The following is a 20,339-nucleotide window of genomic DNA, read 5'->3' on the forward strand; positions in this document are numbered from 1 at the left end:
GAAGTGTTGCCTCACTCAGAAAGACTGGAACCCTGAATGGAGCTGAGGGAGGTGAATGGGCATATGTAGCACTTTGGCCAATTGCAGGGATAAGTGCTGGGAAGGACAAATGAACAGGGGAATCATGGAGGGAGAGATCGCTGTAGAAACCAGAGAGGGGGTGAAGTAAAGATACATTTGGTGCTGGCATCTTTTTGCAGATAGCAGAAGTTACAGGAAAATGATGTTTTGGATGTAGAGGCTCATGGGAATAGTAGATAAGGACAAGAGGAACTCCTATCACTGTTAAGATAGCAAGAAGATAGAGTCAGTGCAAATGTTCAAGAAATGGGCAAGGGCAGCATCAATAGTTGAGGAAAGGAAAACCCGTTCTTCAAAGGAGGTCATCTTGGGAACAGATGCAGCAGAGATGAAGGAACTGAGAAAAGGATATAGCATTTTTACAGGTCGGGAAGGGGTATAGTCAAGATAACCAGGAATCGATAAGGTTTATAAAAGATGTTGGTCAACAGTTTGCCTCCGGAGATGGAGAGAGACCAAGAAAGAAGAGGGAGGAATATCAGAAATGGACCAAGTGAATTTAAGGACAGGGTGGAAGGCAAAGTCGATGAAATTGACGAGCTTAGCGTGGATGCATAAAGCAACACCAATGCAGTTGTCAGTGTAGCAGAGGAAGAATTGGAGAGCATTACTGGGAAGGCTTGGAACATGGACTGTGCTATGTAGCCAACAAAAAGGCAGGCACAGCTGGGGTCTACGTGGGTGCCCATGGTTAACTCTCCAACAAGTAGCTTTCATACTATAAAAATGCCAGATAAAACTACCATCTTTGAGTTTAATCACATATATTTGATATCTAAAGGCATTACCATTGATGAGCCCCCACTGATCAATCTCTTTGAGGGTTGGGGGGGTGGGGGAAGGTGGATAGTAGCATCACCCCAATCAGAAATGCAATTCGACCAGCACTTTAAATTGCATGAGTAGATCTGATGTTGAATATCCCTTAATGACTCATCTCCTGATATGCCAAGGCATTTCTATCATTCATAAGGCAAAAATGACTGAGGTCTGGACGCAGTTCTACTAAAGGAGGCAGAATCAATTGGAAAATTCAAAAAAGAGAAATGAATAGGTACCTAAAAAGGAAAGTTTGGAAGCAGTCAGACCAAGCTGAACTGCTCTGAAGCTACGTCCACACTAGACCGGATAATTTTCAAAACGCTGGTTTCACATAAAAAAGATAGGCGTCCACACCAGGCATTTTTAAAAATACCTCCACTGACATCAAAACGGGTATTTGGGTGAATCTCCTCCTACTGGGCATGCGCTGGACACACAGAAAACAAGCAAAGAGGAAACAGTATACTTGGTGCGTGGCCAGTTACAGACTAGAAAAACTCAAAAGGAAATTGCCAAGGACTTGGTGCGCGTTTGTTCAGAAACATTTCCTACAGCCATAGTCTCTTCACCGATGAAAGGGATGACAGCTACAACTAAAGGCAATAAGGCTTGCCACTGGGCAAAAGTGAAATTTGCTGTTACCTCATTTGTTTGCCTTTACTTTTGCCATGTCTTTGTATATTATTTTGCTGTATTTAACATGTGCAATAAAATGAGTTACTGGGCAAAAGTGACAATTACATCTATTGAATGTTTGCACAAGCATACATTAATAAAGCACCTTGTTAAATGTATAAAATTTGTCTGCATCAGTGTTATCTTGTACTTCCATACAATGTTACATTAGGCTGTTACACATCTATTGTCAGCTATTGTTGTGGTCTTGGAGGTTGCATTCAAGAAAACAATGAAATGCTGCACTGCCGCCACCATCTGTTCTGGCACGTCATGACAGCGGTTTTAAAATTAGCCAGTTACCCCGTACACACTACAACGCCCAACCGGCATTTTCAGATTTAAACACTCTGGAGAGTGTTTTAGAAAAGCTCCATTTTCGGGGGAGGAAAACGCCGTTTCAGTGTGGACAGAGGGTCAAAACGAAGAGAAATAGCTTCGGTTATGGATTTATTCGGTCTAGTGTGGACGTAGCCTGAGAATCGGAATAGCACAAGGCTAAGTGGTCTCCTTCCAGGTTGTAACTACTTGAAAAGTGAGTATTAAAACCTTATTTTGCTTATTTCTTTACTACTTAGTCGATCATCTATTAGTACCTCTTCACTTCAATGCTGCTATTTATTGTCTTGTTCTATTTGCATTCTTAATTTCACCAAATCACCTATTAACCATATAACCATTACAGCAGGAAAAGAGGCCATCTCGGCCCTTCTAGTCCGTGCCGATCTCTTACTCTCATCTAGTCCCACCGACCTGCACTCAGCACTAACCCTCCATTCCTTTCCTGTCCATATAGCTATCCAATTTAACTTTAAATGACAACATCGAACCTGCCTCAACCACTTCTGCTGGAAGCTCATTCCACACAGCTACCACTCTGAGTAAAGAAGTTCCCCCTCACGTTACCCCTAAACTTTTGCCCTTTAACTCTCAACTCATGTCCTCTTGTTTGAATCTCCCCCACTCAATGGAAAAAGCCTATCCACGTCAACTCTATCCATCCCCTTCATAATTTTAAATACCTCTATCAAGTCCCCCCCTCAACCTTCTACACTCCAAAGAATAAAGACCTAACTTGTTCTAACTTATTCTTAGACGAAACATCCTTACATCAAATGGTCGCTAATAATGGACATTTGTCTCTAAATGAGAAAAAAAGGCCATTCCCAAACATATCAGAAAGATCGCTAAACTGTGGAATTTAGCTTCAATAAGTGGTGCAGTCACCTAGTAGTCACAAACGAGTCTGAGATCACATTAACTCCACTGTTAAAATAGTATTCTGCCGGACAAATGATGCTTTAAAGATCAAACATCTTGCATTAACTTTTGAATCTTTCTACTGTAAAGACCATAAGACATAGGAGAATTAGGCCTTTCAGCCCATTGCGCATTTCCTCATGGCTGATCCATCTCCTTCTCAACCTCATTCTCCAGCCTTCTCCCGATAGAGTGCACTTTGTGGCCTAAATACAAGTAGACTGAGTATTCCGTTAATATTCTTGTCATTTTCTTGATAAAACAATTCAATTCACAACTTATTAATTACATAATGTTTAGCAGTGAGTTCACAGCAGGCTGTACATAATAAATACTTTATTTTCAATAGACAGGACAGTTTTCTCCACAAGAAAGCAGGCGAACTTGCTGATTGGAAATACTTTTTGCAAAATAGAAGTTCTCTTGAAATTGGTATTTAACTGTCATTGGCATAGTCAACTGGGTTCTTTCTCATTGACAATTCATGTTCACGGTTGCCCCAAGTGTAAATGAGGTACGACACCACAAATGCTGGAGGGAAAAAATACAATTCAATTCAGATCAACAATATTCCTTTTTCATCAAGATGATCAACGTGTTCAATTCCAACAGAAAACACATACTATACTTAACAAAATTGTAACAAACTCAATTTGATCTCTCTTTGATCCATGCAACATTCTAACTAATGCTTGGAATTAAACTTATGAAATCAAAGTAGAAACCACACTCCCAAACCATTAACCATTGTAATGTCAAAACCCAAACATGCCTAATCAGTGCACATTTACTTTATATTTTTGTGCTGTTAGGCAAAACCACAAGATAAAAAACAGGTATGTTTATTATGTATGTGAATTCTATTTACCAATATTGTGACAGGGTATGCAGGCTAACTGTCTAAAAATTAGTATACAAAATATATTAGTATATTTTATTTAATTGGTAAATTACATAAAGTAGCAGCTACACTAATTCACTGACATTTTATCTTAATTTTATGTATGTTTCAATTTAAAAGAGCACAGGATCACACAAAATAGTTGCTTGCCTACACCATCTGTGACTTGCAACTTGCCTAATTTGTAGAGATCAGAGGATTTAAAAATTCTGTTTCATTATAGAAATTGGTAGCGTAAACACTTGTACTTACGAGGAACAACACGGAAAACCTGGCCTCTGAATCGCCTCCATGTATTTGGGATGCCTTTGATTAAGTAATTCGCAAACGCCCTCTGTTCAAAGGGAGAGATGGTATAGGTAATGATATGTCGCACCTTGGCCAAATTTCCAAAGTGACGGCCCATTCTGTAGAAATCAAATCCAAAGTCCTCGGGAAAACAGACAGAAAAACATATTGAATTGCTCAGGAATAAAATCTACAACTCCAATATTATATAAACAGTCAAAAGCTAAATATTACAGTGCATCCTAAGCAAATAGCACATTGGCCATTCATAAAATCTTGACATATAATACTGTGATCTCTTCAAATAAAATAGTAACAAATCCATGTCTATGCATTTAGGTTACATTTTGAAACATGCTTTGATGGAAATGCAGAGCCAATAAAGACTTGATGCACTGAATTTTTATGTCTAAGAAACGAACACAAGAATATGAATTGCCATAGTTAACATTCAAAAGGAGTCCTCTACCAACCCACCAAGCTCCACAGCCACAATTCTCTTCCGTATCAGACAGTAAAGGTTCACAAGAATCTGGGAAATGTCACACCTCTCATCTCAAAAATGAGATGAGAGGCCGCAGTCATCAAAAATTAAAGTCAACATTGCCCTCAGTGTGCCAGCATCACCTCTGGCCACTGAAAGAAGATGAAGACTCCAAACCCAGCACAAATCGACCTCAGTGCGAGAGCTGTCACCAACACTCTGCAAAACCCTACAAATTCATTGGCATAATAAGCAAACAAATGTCAGTTATCAGTAGTAGGCTTACTCCATCATTGTAGTCTTAATTACAACAGGTCAGCTCCTGTGGTTAAGCCATTTTGTTCACATGACAAAAAAAAAGTATCTCAGCAAGACATGGTCAGGTGGACAGAGGAAATGATTCAATGCTGTTTCCAAAATCTTCTTGACAAAGTACTACATTCCTACCAATCCATGGGAATTCCTACTTCATGATCAGTCGATTATTTCACGATATTTCATTATGACACAGGAAACCATTTAGACCATTGAGTCCTTGCACTTCTGAGCAATCCCATTCCCTCACTTATTTCCTCTTTCCTATTCTTTCACACATGCACTTTATTGACCCTGCCAGTCATCTGGTAACTGTTTTATTGTCACATGTACCAAGATACAATGAAAAGATTTTTGTATGCAAGTGATCCAAACAGTTAACTGAAAGAGGAAAAAGAGAGTACAGAATTAGTGTTACAGTTACAGAGAAAGTGCAGTGCAATAAGCAGTCAAAAAGCTCTATTTTAACTTCATTAGTCCACAGGAATTGTTTCCACAATGCATCAGGCTTGTTCAGATGTCCCTTTGAACCTTTTGAGTAGAACTTTTTGGCCGCAATGAGCAAAAATATGTTTGGAGAAAAAAGGCTACAGAATTTCATGAAAAGAACCCCTCTCCAACTGTTATAAACATGGGGGTGGATCGATCATGCTTTGGGTTTGTGTTGCAACCAGTGGCACGGGGAACATTTACTGGTAGAGGGAAGAATGAATTCAATTAAATACCAGCAAATTCTGGAAGCAAACATCACACTGTCTGTAAAAAAAGACGAAGATGAAAAGAGGATGGCTTCTACAACAGGATAATGAACCTAAACACACCTCAAAATCCACGATGGACTAGCTCAAGAGGCGCAAGCTGAAGGTTTTGCCATGGCCCTCACAGTCCCCCAACCTAAACATCATCGAGAATCTGTGGATAGACCGCAAAAGAGCAGTGCATGCAAGATGGCCCAAGAATCTCACAGAACTAGAAGCCTTTGGCAAGGAAGAATGGGCGAAAATCCCCCAAACAAGAACTGAAAGACTCTTAGCTGGCTACAAAAAGTGTTTACAAGCTGTGATACTTGCCAAAGGGGGTGTTACTAAGTACTGCCATGTAGGGTGCCCAAACTTTTGCTTCAGGCCCTTTCCCTTTTTTGCTATTTTGAAACTGTAAAAGATGGAAATAAAAGTTTTCTTGCTTAAAATATTAAAGAAATGTGTCACTTTTAACTTTATGCCTTTTGGAAATCAGTTCACCTTTTACTCGCTTAGCTATTCACAGTAACAGAAATTTTGACCAGGGTGCCCAAACTTTTGCATGCCACTGTAGATGCATTTTGTGTGTGTTGCTTGGATTTCCAGCACCTGCAGATTTTCTCTTGTTTGTGACTGAACTTAGGGATCAAGTCTTTACAGACAGATTTGGAATGAATTTGATTTGATGGTTCCAGAAATGAAGGTCTGCAGAATCGCAACAATTGTACTGGATGGATGACGCCGAAACTCCAGTTTTTAATTGAATTGCTGTGCTGCCATAGTCGCATGTTTCACATTTAGTATTTTGATTGCGCTAATTTGAACCATAATTGTTATTTACTAAGAAATCAAAACATCGGTTAAGATTGATAGGCAAAGAAACTACCTATTGTTGCCTATTAGAAGTAGATGGTATTTGAAACTGGCGACCACCGTGCATGGACTCAGTGACCCAACAAAACTGCTTGAACAAACCTGTCAATACAAACATTATCAATCGGACGGGGCTTTACCTCAAGCTGAATTTGTCAACTAAAATAGCTTGAAGACACATCAAGTAACAACTAAAACAAAAACAAAATGAAACACTAAGGTGACCTAAATTTCAGTGTAATTCGTGGAGAGGTCCGAAAGCTGAAGCCGAGCCCAGAACCTGCGATGCGGCCTCCCGCGCCGGGCGCCGTGACATGCTCATTGTTGAGCCCCGAAGATCAAGATACAAACTTCTTCCATCATTCAGGAAAAGCGGACACTCGCCCGACTCCCACTGATGGTACCTCATCCGCTCGCAGGCAGCCACCCTCCCGTTCTCACCTTCCTGTCTCCTTGATTCCGACCTCAAATGGCGGCGCCTCGGTGACGGAGAGGCCCAGCTCTGACTCCGCCCTGACGACTGCGTCACCAGCAAGTAGGGTACGTCTGACGTCAGCGCGCACGAAAGGGACCCGGGACGGAGACACTGTTGGAGACCGTGTCATCTGCTCCGTGTTTCCTGAATTAAGTACAGTACCGAAGTGTGAATCACTGCAGGCAGGGTCCTAACATCATATTCCAAGAATTTGAGATCGCTCGTGGGTGGAGATTTTTTAAAAATCTGCTGGTGCTGTAAATCTAATGTAGGTTTTCGTAAGTTCAAGGGTAACTCTAACCAACTCCTTCATTGTCAACCAAACGCAGAACGTAAAGGGGAAATAAAATCACGTCATTGCGTCTTCATGTCAAACCAGCCTTTTAAAATGAACCGCAGCTTAACGTCGGTGGTTGTGAATTATACATGTTTCCACCCCTTACAATACCCTCCCCCCCAAAAAAAATTCACCAAAACCGGCATTGAGAGTCTGTCTGGAACTCGGACGAGCCACCCGGCTTGGGTCCTGTGTTCCATGGTCAGAGGCTTCTCGCTCGTCCAAAAGTGTGTTGACACCCTCATGGTCACGTCATGGTAGCAGAATCCTCGAACTGTTCGTGGGCCGGTTTAAGGCGATCTACCAAAATGCATTCAGGATTAGATTTAGATTATGAGAACACTCAGTCCTCTTTTATTGTCACTTAGAAATGCATACATGCATTAAGAAATGATACAATGTTTCTCCAGAGTGATATCACAGAAAACAGGGCAGACCAAAGACTAACACTGACAGAACCACATAACTATAACATATAGTTACAGCAGTGCAAAGCAATACCATAATTTAACGAAGAACAGATCATGGGCACAGTAAAAAAAAGTCTCGAAATCCTGAGTCGATCGACTCCCGAGTCCCCGATAGCAGGCGGCAAAAGGGAGAAACTCCCTGCCATAAACCTCCAGGCACTGTCAACTTGCCGAGTTGCTGACACTGAGTCCATCTGTCCGTAAACTTCGAGCCTCCAACCGGCCTCTTCAATACAGCCTCCCGAGCGCCATCCTCTGCCGAGCACCTTCGATCTCGCCCCGGCCGCTGAAACACGCAAAGCTGAGGATTTCGGGGCCTTCAGCTCCGAAGATTCCGGTTACCACACAGTAGCAGCGGCAGCAAAGTGGGCATTTCAGAAGTTTTCCAGATGTTCCTCCGTACTGTCACATCTGTCTCCATCAAATCAGAATTGTGCACGGTCCCCTACTTGACAGATAACAGATAGTCATCACCTGCGAGGCTGCGCATGCTGCCGTCGCGCCGCCAACTTCTCCCCCCTTCCGGGAGGATTACCCCTCCTATAATTAAAAAAAATCTTTCTCTCTATTCCAAAAATGCGGAACGGGCCATCGTAAGAGTGCCATAGGGCAGTTGTCCCCAACCTCCGGGCCGCGAAGCATGCAGGGGTGCAGCGGTAGCCGGGCCGCACCCAGCACATCTTTAAGAAAAAAGCCGAAATAAACAAGTTAATTAATTACGTGCCACCTGGCATGTAAATGTCGGCCCAGATCAGAGGCATTTGCTGATTTCACTTCCTCTACGCAATTGGGAATCACCTGTGATCTGGGCCAACACTTAAGTGCTGGGCGGCACCTAATTAATTAGCTTATTTATTTTGGCTTTTTTCTTAAAGATGCGCTGGCTGCATCCCGGCTACTGCTGCACCCCGCATGCTTCGCAGCCCGGTATTGGTCCGCGGTCCAGAGGTTGGGGACCACTGCCCTAGGGCAGCCATTCTCAGTGGGGGGCCATATGGCCCCCTTGGGGGCGCTGGCACATTTGAAGGGGCCATCAACTGAAAACAATGAGATGGGGAGCCCCAAGGGTTTATGGGGGCCCTGGTAACTGAAGCAATGAAATATCCAGCCAGCAACCTTCATTGGAGTCAATAGTTTCCCTCCTATTTATATTACCTTTCCAACACACCATTTGACTTCAGCGCACCTGATAAATTCATTGCTTAAGCTCCTCCCACACAGCCTCACTTTAGAGTCAGTTGCGAATCAGACCGCACCGGGTCAACATATTCAATCAGGGGTTCATGCATCTATTATCGCCATACCTCATTCTCCGAAGATCAGCGTGTCTTGCTAGGCCTTTTTTAGCCTAGTAACTTTAAAGTATGGGTTTGGATATATTATATTTTAAGGTAGGTTGTGAAAAGTATTTATTAGTAATAATTGATTTTCTGTCTAGCTGTTCGTGTTGTATCCCTGTTTGAAAGGGGGGCCCTGGAACCTGAGAAGAGCTCCTAAGGGGGCCGTGGCCAGAAAAACAGTTGAGAATCACTGCCCTAGGGGATGTTGCTGTGCATCATGACGGATGAAAATGAACAAGGCAGGGGCCGGCTGGTGGCGCAATGACATCCGTGCCAGACTCTGGAACGGAGGTTCCCAGGTTCGAACCCAGTCGGGTCCGCTCCCAAGTACGCTTTCCATCCGGGCCGGGTTGAGTATCGAGATTGCAACTCGACTTCGTAAAATAAAAAGGGAAAAATACTGTGAAATGTCTGTGTGAGGAGTGGTGCGCCACACAGTCTCTCTCTCTCGGCACCTTGTAAAGGCATGAAAAAAGACATCGTCCTACTAACATCGCACACGTGCACACACACGCCAAAAAAAAGAAAAAAATGAACGAGGCAGAGTGTAGATCAACAGGAACCCAAGAGTGCTGGGTACGCCATGATGGGAGATAGAAATAGGTGCAAAGAAATTGAGGCCGACCAGGTCTCTGCCACGTCAGGAATAAAACCACCTGGCACTTGTAATGGCTGCCTGTACACCAACTCATCCGCGGCCACTGTGTGTACATTTGACATGTATAAATTATATCAGACATATATGTTATATATAACCGATATATTAAAACTGATGATATATTTTAACATATCAGTTAAAATGTGGCCTGATAACTGTTAGGCTTTGAGGGAACTGGCAGGTTTGGGTTGGAGCCCACGGGGCAGACAGAGTCAAATTCTAAACCCAAGTCATTATCACATCTTCCCCACTGTTCACTTCTATGACCAAAAGGCACAGAACTCCAGAATAAACTGCTTCTTTAAGGAAGTATGGCTGGCCTGGGGTATCCCAACTCTTATTGGCTGTCATACATCAACATTACAAGGGATAGCCCAATTTCCTTTCTATCACAAGTAGCCCTGTAGCACAAAGATTAACTATTGCCTATAATCCAAACTAGTTACCCGAATATTTCAAAATTGTAAAGTGCAACCCTTATTCTTCAGGAAATTTATTGCATTGATTTTCTCGGCTTATTCCTTGAAAGTGGCACAGGTAATACGCAGTAAAGAGCTCTTTTTGTGCATTGGCCTTCAGCCCATAGAATAAAGTATTCTCTATAGGAGTTGGGATGTTATGTTTAAGCTGTATAAGACAGTTTGTCACCTAACTACAGGGAAGATATTAATAAGATTGAAAGAGTACAGATATAATTCTGGGCAATGTCCATAAATTTTAAGGAAAAGTTGACTAGGTTTGGACTTTATTCTAAGCATGGGAAAATGGGGGGTGATTTGATAAGAGGTGTACAAGATTGAGGGGTACAGATAGGGTTAATGTAAGCAGGTTTTTATTTGGGCAGAAAGATGTGGAATAATTGTGGATAGAGCTAAGGAACTGCAAGGTTAAAAAGACAATGATGGGCATTGTATACAGTCCCCCCCAAACAGTACAAGGATGTGGCCTACAAATTGCAATGAAAGATAGAAAATGCATGTCAAAAGGGTAATGTTACAACAGTCATGGGGGACTCCAATATGCAGGTAGATTGGGAAAATCAGTTTGATGCTGGATTACAGGAGGGAGAAATTTTAGAGTGCCTATGAGATGGCACTTTTTAAAAAAGAGCAGCTTGTTGTTGAGCCCACTAGAGGATCAGTTATCTGGATTAGGTATTGTGAATAAACCAGACTTGATTAGCAACACAAAGGTAAAAGAACCCTTTAGGACAAGTGAACATATGATCGAATTCACCCTGAAATTTGAGAAGGAAAAGCTAAAGTCAGATGCATCAGTATTACAGTGTAGTAAGGGAACTACAGAGGCACGAGAGAGATGTTGTCCAGAACTGATTGGAAAAGAACACTGGCAGGGATGACAGCAGAGCAGCAATGTCCGGAATTTCTGAAAGCAATTTGAAAGGCACAGAATATATTATATCATCTCCCAAAGAGGAAGTCATTCTAAAGGAAAGATGACAACTGTGGCTAACTAGGGAAGTCAAAGCCAACATAAAAGCCAAAGAGAGCATATGAGTGCAAAACTTAGTGGGAAGTTAGAGGATTGGGAAGCTTTTAAAATCAAGAGAAGGCAACTAAAAAGTCATTAAGAGGGTACAGATAGAAAATGAATGTAAGCTAGCCAATAATATTAAAGAGGATACTGAAAGTGTAAAGGAGGTGAGAGTGGATATCAGACTGCTGGAAAATGACACTGGAGAGGTAGTAACGGTGGTGGGAGGGCAAGGAAGTGGCAGAAGAACTGAATAGATATTTCGCATCTGTCTTCATGGCCGAAGACACTAGCAGTATGGTGGAAGTTCCAGGTGTCAGGGATAGTTCCACTTCTGTTCCAAAAGGTTGCCCCTTAATTTTGTGTTCTGGATACCTCCAGAATAGGAAACATCCTCTCCACATCCACCCTATCTAGTCCTTTCAACATTCAGGAGGTTTCAATGAAGTCCCCCAGCATTCATCTAAATTCTAGCGAGTACAGGCCCAAAGCTGCCAAACGCTCCTCATATGTTAACCCCTTCATTCCCAGAATCATCATGAACCTCAAGACACTCTCCAATGACAACACATCCTTTGAGATATGGGGCCCAAAATTTTGACAATATTCCAAGTGCAGCCTGACTAGTGTCTTATAAAACCTCAGCATTCTCCTTGCTTTTATATTCTATTCCCCTTGAGATAAATGCTAACATTGCATTTACCTTCTTTACCACAGACTCAACCTGAAAATTAACCTTCTGGGAGTCTTGCATGAGGACTCCCAATTCCTTCTGCACTTCTGAAGTTTGAACCTTCTCCCTATTTAGATAATTGTCCATACTATTGTTCCTTCTACCAAAATGCATCATGCATTTCCCAACACTGCATTCCCATTCTGCCAATTTGTCCAAGTCTTGCTGCAAATGTATCGCTTCCTCAGCACTACATACACCTCCACCTCCCTTTCTATCATCTGCAAACTTTGCCACAAAGCCATCAATTCCATTATCCAAATCATTGACAAACAATGTGAAAAGTAGCACTCCCGGTACTGACCCCTGAGGAACACCACTAGTCACTGGCAGCCAACCCGACAAGGCCCCTTTTCTTCCCACTCACTGCCTCCTGTCAGCTATTCCTCTATCCATGCCAGTATCTATCCTGCAACGCCATAGGATTTTATCTTAAGCAGTTTTATGTGTGGCACCTTATCAAATGCCTTCTTGAAAATTCAAGTAAATGACATACACTGCCTCTCCTTTGTTCACCCCGCTTGTTATTTCCTCAAAGTCTAACAGATTTGTCGGGCAAGATTTCCCTGTACATAAACCATGGTGACTGACTTATTTTATCATTAGTCTCCAAGTACCCTGAAACCTCATCCTTAATGATAGACTCCATCACTTTCTCAACCACTGAGGTTAGGCTAACTGGCCTATAATTTGCTTTCTTTTGCCTTCCTCCTTTCTTAAAGAGTGAAGAGGCATTTGCAGTCTTCCAGTCCTCCAGGAAGATACCAGAATCAAGCGATTCCTGAAAGATCATGACCAATGCATCCGTTATCCCTTCAGCATCCTCTGAACTCTGGAATGTAGTTCATCTGGTTCAGGCGACTTATCCACCTCAAGACCTTTCAGTTTACCTAGCACTTTTTACTCTGTAATACCAATGGCACTCAATCCTGCTGATAGTCATGGACATCTGGCTCACTGCTAGTGTCTTGTGCAGTGGAGACAGATGCAAAGTACCTGTTGCAGAAAAAATCTCAGGAACAGCAGACAGATCAGGCCAACTCAGAGTTGTTGGAGACTAGAGGACTTTATTACATGAAATCATGGACAGCCTCCTTCCACCCAAGAGCGGTGGTTAGGAGCTCTGCTTATCTTACAGACCCACTTCATTATACAAGCACAGTGTACGTGACTAAACACACTTAATAACATTGCTTGACTGAACTTGGGACCAGATTTCAACAAACAGTGACTTTGAACTTGGGATGAGATTTTCAACAAACAAGAGCATGATGTAAATGTGGTGCCATAGCATTCTTGTTTAAACTTTAGCAAGGAATGGATTCTAAGACTTGCAAGGACTTTTTAGCCAAATTCTAAGAGCATTCACAAGCGATTAGATTAAATCCAAAGTCTTAAATTCTTCCACAGTACCCACCAAGTTCATCTGCCATTTCTTTGTCCCCAAGTACTACTTCACCAGCATCATTTTCCAGTGGTCCAGTATCAACTCTCACTCTTTATAACTGAAAAAAATTGGTATATTGCTTTATATTATTGGCTGGTTTGCCGTCATTTCATCTTTTCCCTTCTTATTGCTTTTTCAGTTGCCTTTTGTTGGATTTTAAAAGCATCCCAATCATCCAACTTCCCACTCACTTTTGCTACCTTGTATGCCCTTTCCTTGGCTTTTATTCAGTCCTTAAGTTCCTTGGCAGCCCTGGTTGCCTACCCCTGCCATTTGAGAACAACATCTTCCGTGGGACATATTTATCCTGCGCCTTATGAACTATTCCCAGAAAACTTCAGCCATTTCTGCTCTGCCATCATCCCCACCAGTATCCTCCTCCAATCCACCTGGGCAAGCTCCCCTCTTAGGTCTCAAATTCATTTTATACCATTGTGATGCTAATACATGTGACACATGCTTCTCTCTCAAATTGCAGTACAAATTTAATCATTTTATGATCACTGCCTCCTAAGGGTTTCTTTACATCAAGCTCCCTGATAAAATCTGTGTTATTACACACCTTATCTAAGATGGTCCTTCCAAGTAGGTTCGAGAACAAGCTGCTCCAAACAGCCATCTCGTAGACAGTCAACAAATTCCCTCTTGCGATCCGCCACCAACCTTATTTTTCCTGTCCTCTTGCATATTGAACTCCCCCATTACAATTATGTCATTACCCTTATTACATGCCTTTTCCAACTCACTTTGAAATCTCAACCCCACATCTTGGCTACTATTTGGAAGCCTATATACAATTCCCATAATGGGAATTTTTACCTTTGCAGATTCTTAAATCCACCCACAAAGATTCAACATTCTGACTCTATGTCACCTCTTTCTAAAAAATGTAATTCCATCTCTTACCAACAGAGATACACCACCATCTACACCTTCCTGCCCGTTCTTTCGATACAAGGTATATCCTTTGATGTTAGGCCCCCAACTATGGCCGCCTTTCAGCCATGACTCAAAGATGCCCACATCATACCGACCAATCTCCAATTGCGCTACAAGTTCAGCCACCTTATTCCAAATGCTATGTGCATTTAAATACAGCACCTTCAGTAGTGCACTCTTTGTCCTTTTTAATTTTGCCTCTGATACAATTTAACTCTACTGTCTGCATTTGTACCCAGTTATTGGCTTGTCCTTACTTACATTCATGTTATATCATTTACCTGTAAACTTCTGGTTCATCCTCAATTCTATCATACTGGCTCCCATTCCCCTGCCATATTAGTTTAAATCACTCCCGACAGCTCGAGTCAATCTGCCTACAAGAATATTGGTCCCCCTAGGATCCAAGTGCAACCTGTCCCTTTTGTATAGGTCCCACCTGCCCCAGAAAAAGTCACAATGATTCAGAAATCTGTATCCCTACCCCCTACTCAAATTTTCCAGCCACACATTTATCTGCCACCTCATTCAATTACTATGCTCACTGTCACATGGCACAGGCAACAATCCTGACATTACTACCCTTGAGGACCTGCTTCTCAGCTTCCTTCCCAACTCCAATTCTTTCAGGATTTCTTCCCTTTTCTAGTTGGTGCCATATGTTCCACAACTTCTGGCTGCTCACCCTTCCTTTTCAGGATATTGTGGATACATTCAGAAACATCATAGACCCTGGCACCTGGGAGGCAAACTGTTTCCTTTTTGCATCCACAGAATCGCCTATCTGTCCCCCTGACTGTAGACTGGTACTGACTATTACTGCTGCTATCCACTTTGGTTCCTTACCTTTGAGTCACAGGGCCAAACTCAGTGCCAGAAGCACAGCCACTGAAGCTTCCCCAGGTAGGATCACCCTACCCCCCCAGACGGTACTGAAAATGAATTATTGATGAGGGGATGGCCACAGGGGTACTCTCCACCATCTTCAGTTCTCCCTTCCCTCTCCTGAGAGTCGCCCATTTATCTGTCTCCTGTAGCCTTGGGGTGACTACCTCTCTGTAGCTCCTGTCTATCACTGCTTCACTTTCCCTAACAAGCCAGGGGTCATCGAGCTGCCGATCCATTTCCCTAACAGTCTCCAAGGAGCTGGATCTCAATGCACCTGGTGCAGATGTGGCCACTGGGGAGGCTGAAAGTCCCACATCTGACATCCAGAACAGAACGGTGGCTCTGTAGATATACCACCCATTCTCTCGAGAAATAAGGTATGTACTCACCTTCTTACCTTCCCTCTTCCTGTTCTCGCCAAAGCCTTGTTGAACCAAAGCCTTATTACTCTGACTAAAGACGACTGACAATGCTAGGCAGTTTTATAGAGACTGGGATTTTAAAGCTCTCCACTGGACCTGCACAGGAACATTTCTGTTGTGTCTGCACAGTACTCCAGTCAACTGTCCTTTGACTTAGCATGCAACTCCTGAACTCACTTTGCAGTACCTCGTCAGCCTTCCTATCCATGTCATCGGTACCAATGTGGACCATAACCTCTGGCTGCTCACCCTCCCACTTATGAATGCTTCAGACTCATGTGAGATGTCCATGACCCAGGACACAACATAACATCTGGGAATCTTTTCCTCACCCACAGAACTTCTTGCCTCTTAACCATTGAATCCCCTATCACTACAGCTCAGATCTTCCCTCCCCAACCGTCCCTTCTGAGTCGCAAAGGGAGATTGTACTGAGACCTGACCACTGACTTTCCAGTTAGGTCATCCCTTCAATAGTATCAACAATGGTTTTCCTGCTATTCAAGGGAACTTCTTACAGGGGTATCCTGCTTTGGCTACCAATCCTCTTTCCCCTTCTTGTCAGTCAAAAAGTTACCCGTGTCCTGCATCTTAGGTTTAAAAACCACCCTGTAAATAAACCCCTCAGCCTCCTGAGTGATCGGGAGTTTGTTCATCTCCAGTTCCCTAGCAGTCTGGAGGAAGCTGCAACTGGATGCACTTCTTACTGGTGTAATGGCCAGGGACAGGATGAGCGTTCCACTATCCTGCCTACCATTCCCACTGATCTAACTGCAATAAGAAAAAACCTAAAAAAGAAATCTACCTACAGCTTCAACTCCCCACTAACAGCTGTAGAGATATTTTTATCCAGTTTATTTCTTGTTTCCTTCGTATTTGCACAATTAGAACAGTAAGGATGCCAGGCAGGATAGTTGAATGCTCCTTTTGAGAGATGTGGGAAGTTAGGGAGACCTCCAGTGTTACTACAACTTCACCTGCAGGAAGTGCATCCAGCTGCAGCTTCTAACACTTCATGTTAAGAGTTGGAGCTAGAACTGGATGAACTCTGGATCATTTGGGAAGATGAGGGGGTGATAAGTAGGACATAGAGGGATAGTTACATCCAAGATGCAGGATACAGGAGACTGGGTGACCACCAGGAAGGGGAATCCGGTTAAAAAGCCAGTGAGGAGTATCCTTGTAGCCATTCCCCTCAAAAAACCAAACAGGTATACCACTTTGGATATTGTTGGCAGGGGTTGGTGTTGCCGGGGGGGGGGGGGAGGGGAGGCAGTGGAGATGACCCCCGCCCCCAGAGGAAATCAGTGGTCAGGTTTCTAGCATTGTGTCTGGATCTATGACTCGGAAAAAGGGGAAGAAGAGGCAAGCTGTGGTGATAGAGCAACACTCAACACGCTGGAGGAACTCAGCAGGTCGGGCAGCATCCGTGGAAAAGATCGGTCGACGGAAGGGCTCTGGCCCAAAACATTGACCAATCTTTTCCACAGATGCTGCCCGACCTGCTGAGTTCCTCCAGCGTGTTGTGAGTGTTGCTTTGACCCCAGCATCTGCAGATTATTTTGTGGTGATAGAGGATTTGTTAGAGGAACAGAAAGGAGGTTCTGTGGACGAGAATGAGACTCCCAGATGGTATGTTGCCTCCTGGGTGCCAGGATCCGGAACATCTTGGATAGAGTCCTCTGCGTTCTTAAGTGGGAGGGCGAGCAGCCAGAGGTCGTGGTCCACGTAGGTACCAATGACATGGGTGAGTAGTGTGACAAGGTTCTGCAAAGTGAGCTCAGTGAGTTGGGTGCCAAATTAAAGGTTAAGACCGTCAGGGATGCAATCTCAGGATTGCTACCCGTGTCACATGCCTGTGAGGCCAGAAAGAGGAAGGTCATACAGTTTAACATGTGGCTAAGAAGATGGCACAGGAGGGAGGGCATAAGGATTTTGGATCATTGGGCTCTCTTCTAGGGAAGGTAGGACCTGTACAGAAGCGATTGTTTGCACCTGAACTGGGGCAGGGGTTGCAGAAGAAAGGAGGGAAGGAAAGAGAACTGGAAAAGTTTGCTACTGCCACACAGTGGGGTTTAAACCGCAGTTGTATGGGGATGGGAACCAGGGTGCCAGAATAGATAGTGGAGAGGTTCTGGAGACATGTTGTTAAGATCTTAGACAAAGCCAGAAATCAAATGGTCGACCATGGGGTGACAAATATTCTGAGCTGCATATGTTTCAATGCAAGTTTTAGGAAAGGCAGATGAGCTCAGGGCATGGATCAACATATAGAATTATGATATTGTTGCTATTAGTGAGACTTGGTTGCAGAAGAGGCAGGACTGGCAGCTCAATATTCCAGTGACCCATTGTTTCAGACAACGAAACAGTAGGCATTACTTGTTGTGGAAAAAGTGACAAGTGCTTAGTCAGGAAAGACTAGAGAACACATCTACTGAGGCTTTATGGGTGTAACTGAGGAACAAGAAAGGTATAACCACATTAATGGGACTATATTATAGGCCACACAACAGTCTGAAGGATTTAAAGGAACAAATCTGTAGAGATTGCAGACTGTTGCAAGAAACACAAGGTTATAGAAGGCGATTTTAACTTTTTGCATATTGACTGGGACTCATACTGTAAATAGGACTAGTTGGGATGGAGTTTGTCAAATCTGTTCAGGGAAGTTTCCTTAATCAGTACATAGAAGGCCCAATGAGAGAGTGCGATATCTGACTTCCTATAAGAGAACGTGACTGGGTGGATGACAGACATTTGTGCAGGGGAATACGTTGCATCTGGTGATCACAATGCCATTAATTTCAAGATAATTATGGAAAAGGATCGGGCCGAGTTGGGCAATTTGCAAGAGGAAGTGTGTAAAAAGAGCCACCTTTCAATCAGGATTTAAGAGCTTTGCAGCAGTTTGCATTGGACAGCGACCAATCAAAAGGTATTTATTACAAAGAGCAAATGAAAAAGAACACGTGCAAGCAGAGCAGCCATTCTTTTGAATGTGCCAGTTTTAGAGAGGCTTCGGTGAGGTAAATCTGGGAAATTTGTCTTTTTGTTTGTAATTCTTCATCCATTAGGGCATAGTGGTGCAGTGAGAATGGCTCAGGGGCAGTGTTTTGTACTGCGTGTGGGTTGTGGAAGTCTGCAGGGCCTCCAATCTCCCGGATAAACACATCTGCACCAGGTGCATCGAGCTGCAGCTTCTGAGGGAACGCATTAAAGAACTGGAGCTGCAGCTCGATGACCTTCGACTCATACGGGAAAATGAGGTGACAGACAGGAGATAGCCACCTTTAGGTTGCAGGAGAGGTAACTGGTGGCTGTCAGTGGGAGAAATGCACAGCCAGTGCAGACTAGACACATGGCCATTCCCCTCAATAGCAAGTACAGTACACAACTTTAGATACTGTTGAAGGGGATGACCTACCAGGGGGAGCCACAGTGACCAGGCCTCCATCACTGTCAGGTGCTGTGGCTTAGAAGAGATAGATGAAGAGGACCACCTTTCAAAGGTTCACTTATCAAAGTACACAGCTGAAATTCTTCAGATAGCCACAACACCAAGACAGACAAGAAACACAGCAAATACCTCCTCCCTGCACAAAAAAAAAAGAAAAATGGAAAAGGTACATTGACCCTCAAATACCCTCCCCTGCACACAAAAAAACTGAGAAAGATCAGGTGAAAAACAGAATATAAAAAAACTAGAAGACTGAAAAAAGTCCATCATTCAAGTCCATATCCAAAATGCAGAAAACCTGGGTACATTCTCCAGGCACAGCGGCAGCCCTTCCCCTCTACGGCAGCAGAGTGATCCCACCAGTGGTCGAAAGGCAGTCTCCCCTCTCCCCATCAGAGCAATCCACCAGCGGTCGAAAGGTAGTCTCCCCTCTCCCCATCAGCCATTGAAAAGCAGTCTCCCCTCTCTGGCATCAGAGTGATCCCACCAGCAGTCGAAAGGCAGTCTCCCCTCTCCCCACCAGACCGATCCCACCAGCGATTGAAAGGCTGTCTCCCCTCTCCGGCATCAGAGTGATCCCACCAGCGATCGAAAGGCAGTCTCCCCTCTCCACATCAGAGTGATCCCACCAGCGATCGAAAGGCAGTCTCCCTTCTCCACATCAGTGATCCCACCAGCCGTCGAAAGGCAGTCTCCCCTCTCCCCATCAGAGCGATTCCACCAGCGGTCGAAAGGCAGTCTCCCCTCTCCGGCATCAGAGTGATCCCACCAGCGATCGAAAGGCAGTCTCTCTTCTCTGGCATCAGAGCGATCCCACCAGCCGTCGAAAGGCAGTCTCCCCTCTCCCCATCAGAGCGATCCCACCAGCGATCGAAAGGCAGTCTCCCTTCTCCACATCAGTGATCCTACCAGCGATCGAAAGGCAGTCTCCCTTCTCCACATCAGAGCGATCCCACCAGCCATCAAAAGGCAGTCTCCCCTCTCCCCATCAGAGTGATCCCACCAGCGATCGAAAGGCAGTCTCCCTTCTCCACATCAGTGATCCCACCAGCGATCGAAAGGCAGTCTCCCTTCTCCACATCAGTGATCCCACCAGCGATCGAAAGGCAGTCTCCCCTCTCCCCATCAGAGTGATCACACCAGCGATCGAAAGGCAGTCTCCCCTCTCCCCATCAGAGTGATCACACCAGCGATCGAAAGGCAGTCTCCCCTCTCCCCATCAGAGTGATCACACCAG

General features: G+C 43.9%; 2 protein-coding genes across 2 annotated transcripts in view; one reads left to right on the forward strand and one right to left on the reverse strand.

Moving 5' to 3' along the window:
- Positions 1-20,339, forward strand: part of LOC134349210 (protein Shroom2-like) — a 151,910-nt gene that overhangs the window by 13,567 nt on the left and 118,004 nt on the right. The gene's annotated exons all lie outside the window — the stretch shown is intronic.
- On the reverse strand, positions 3,160-7,035 carry LOC134349209 (cytochrome b-c1 complex subunit 8). The gene is made up of 3 exons (XM_063053198.1): positions 6,881-7,035; positions 3,992-4,169; positions 3,160-3,369 (listed from the first exon to the last, which is right to left on the reverse strand). Exons 2-3 carry the CDS (start codon positions 4,143-4,145, stop codon positions 3,275-3,277), a joined length of 249 nt encoding a protein of 82 aa, XP_062909268.1. The 5' UTR covers positions 4,146-4,169; positions 6,881-7,035; the 3' UTR covers positions 3,160-3,274.

Source organism: Mobula hypostoma, chromosome 7 (assembly GCF_963921235.1).
Source record: "Mobula hypostoma chromosome 7, sMobHyp1.1, whole genome shotgun sequence".
In the NCBI taxonomy this organism is placed as follows: Eukaryota; Metazoa; Chordata; class Chondrichthyes; order Myliobatiformes; family Myliobatidae; genus Mobula; species Mobula hypostoma.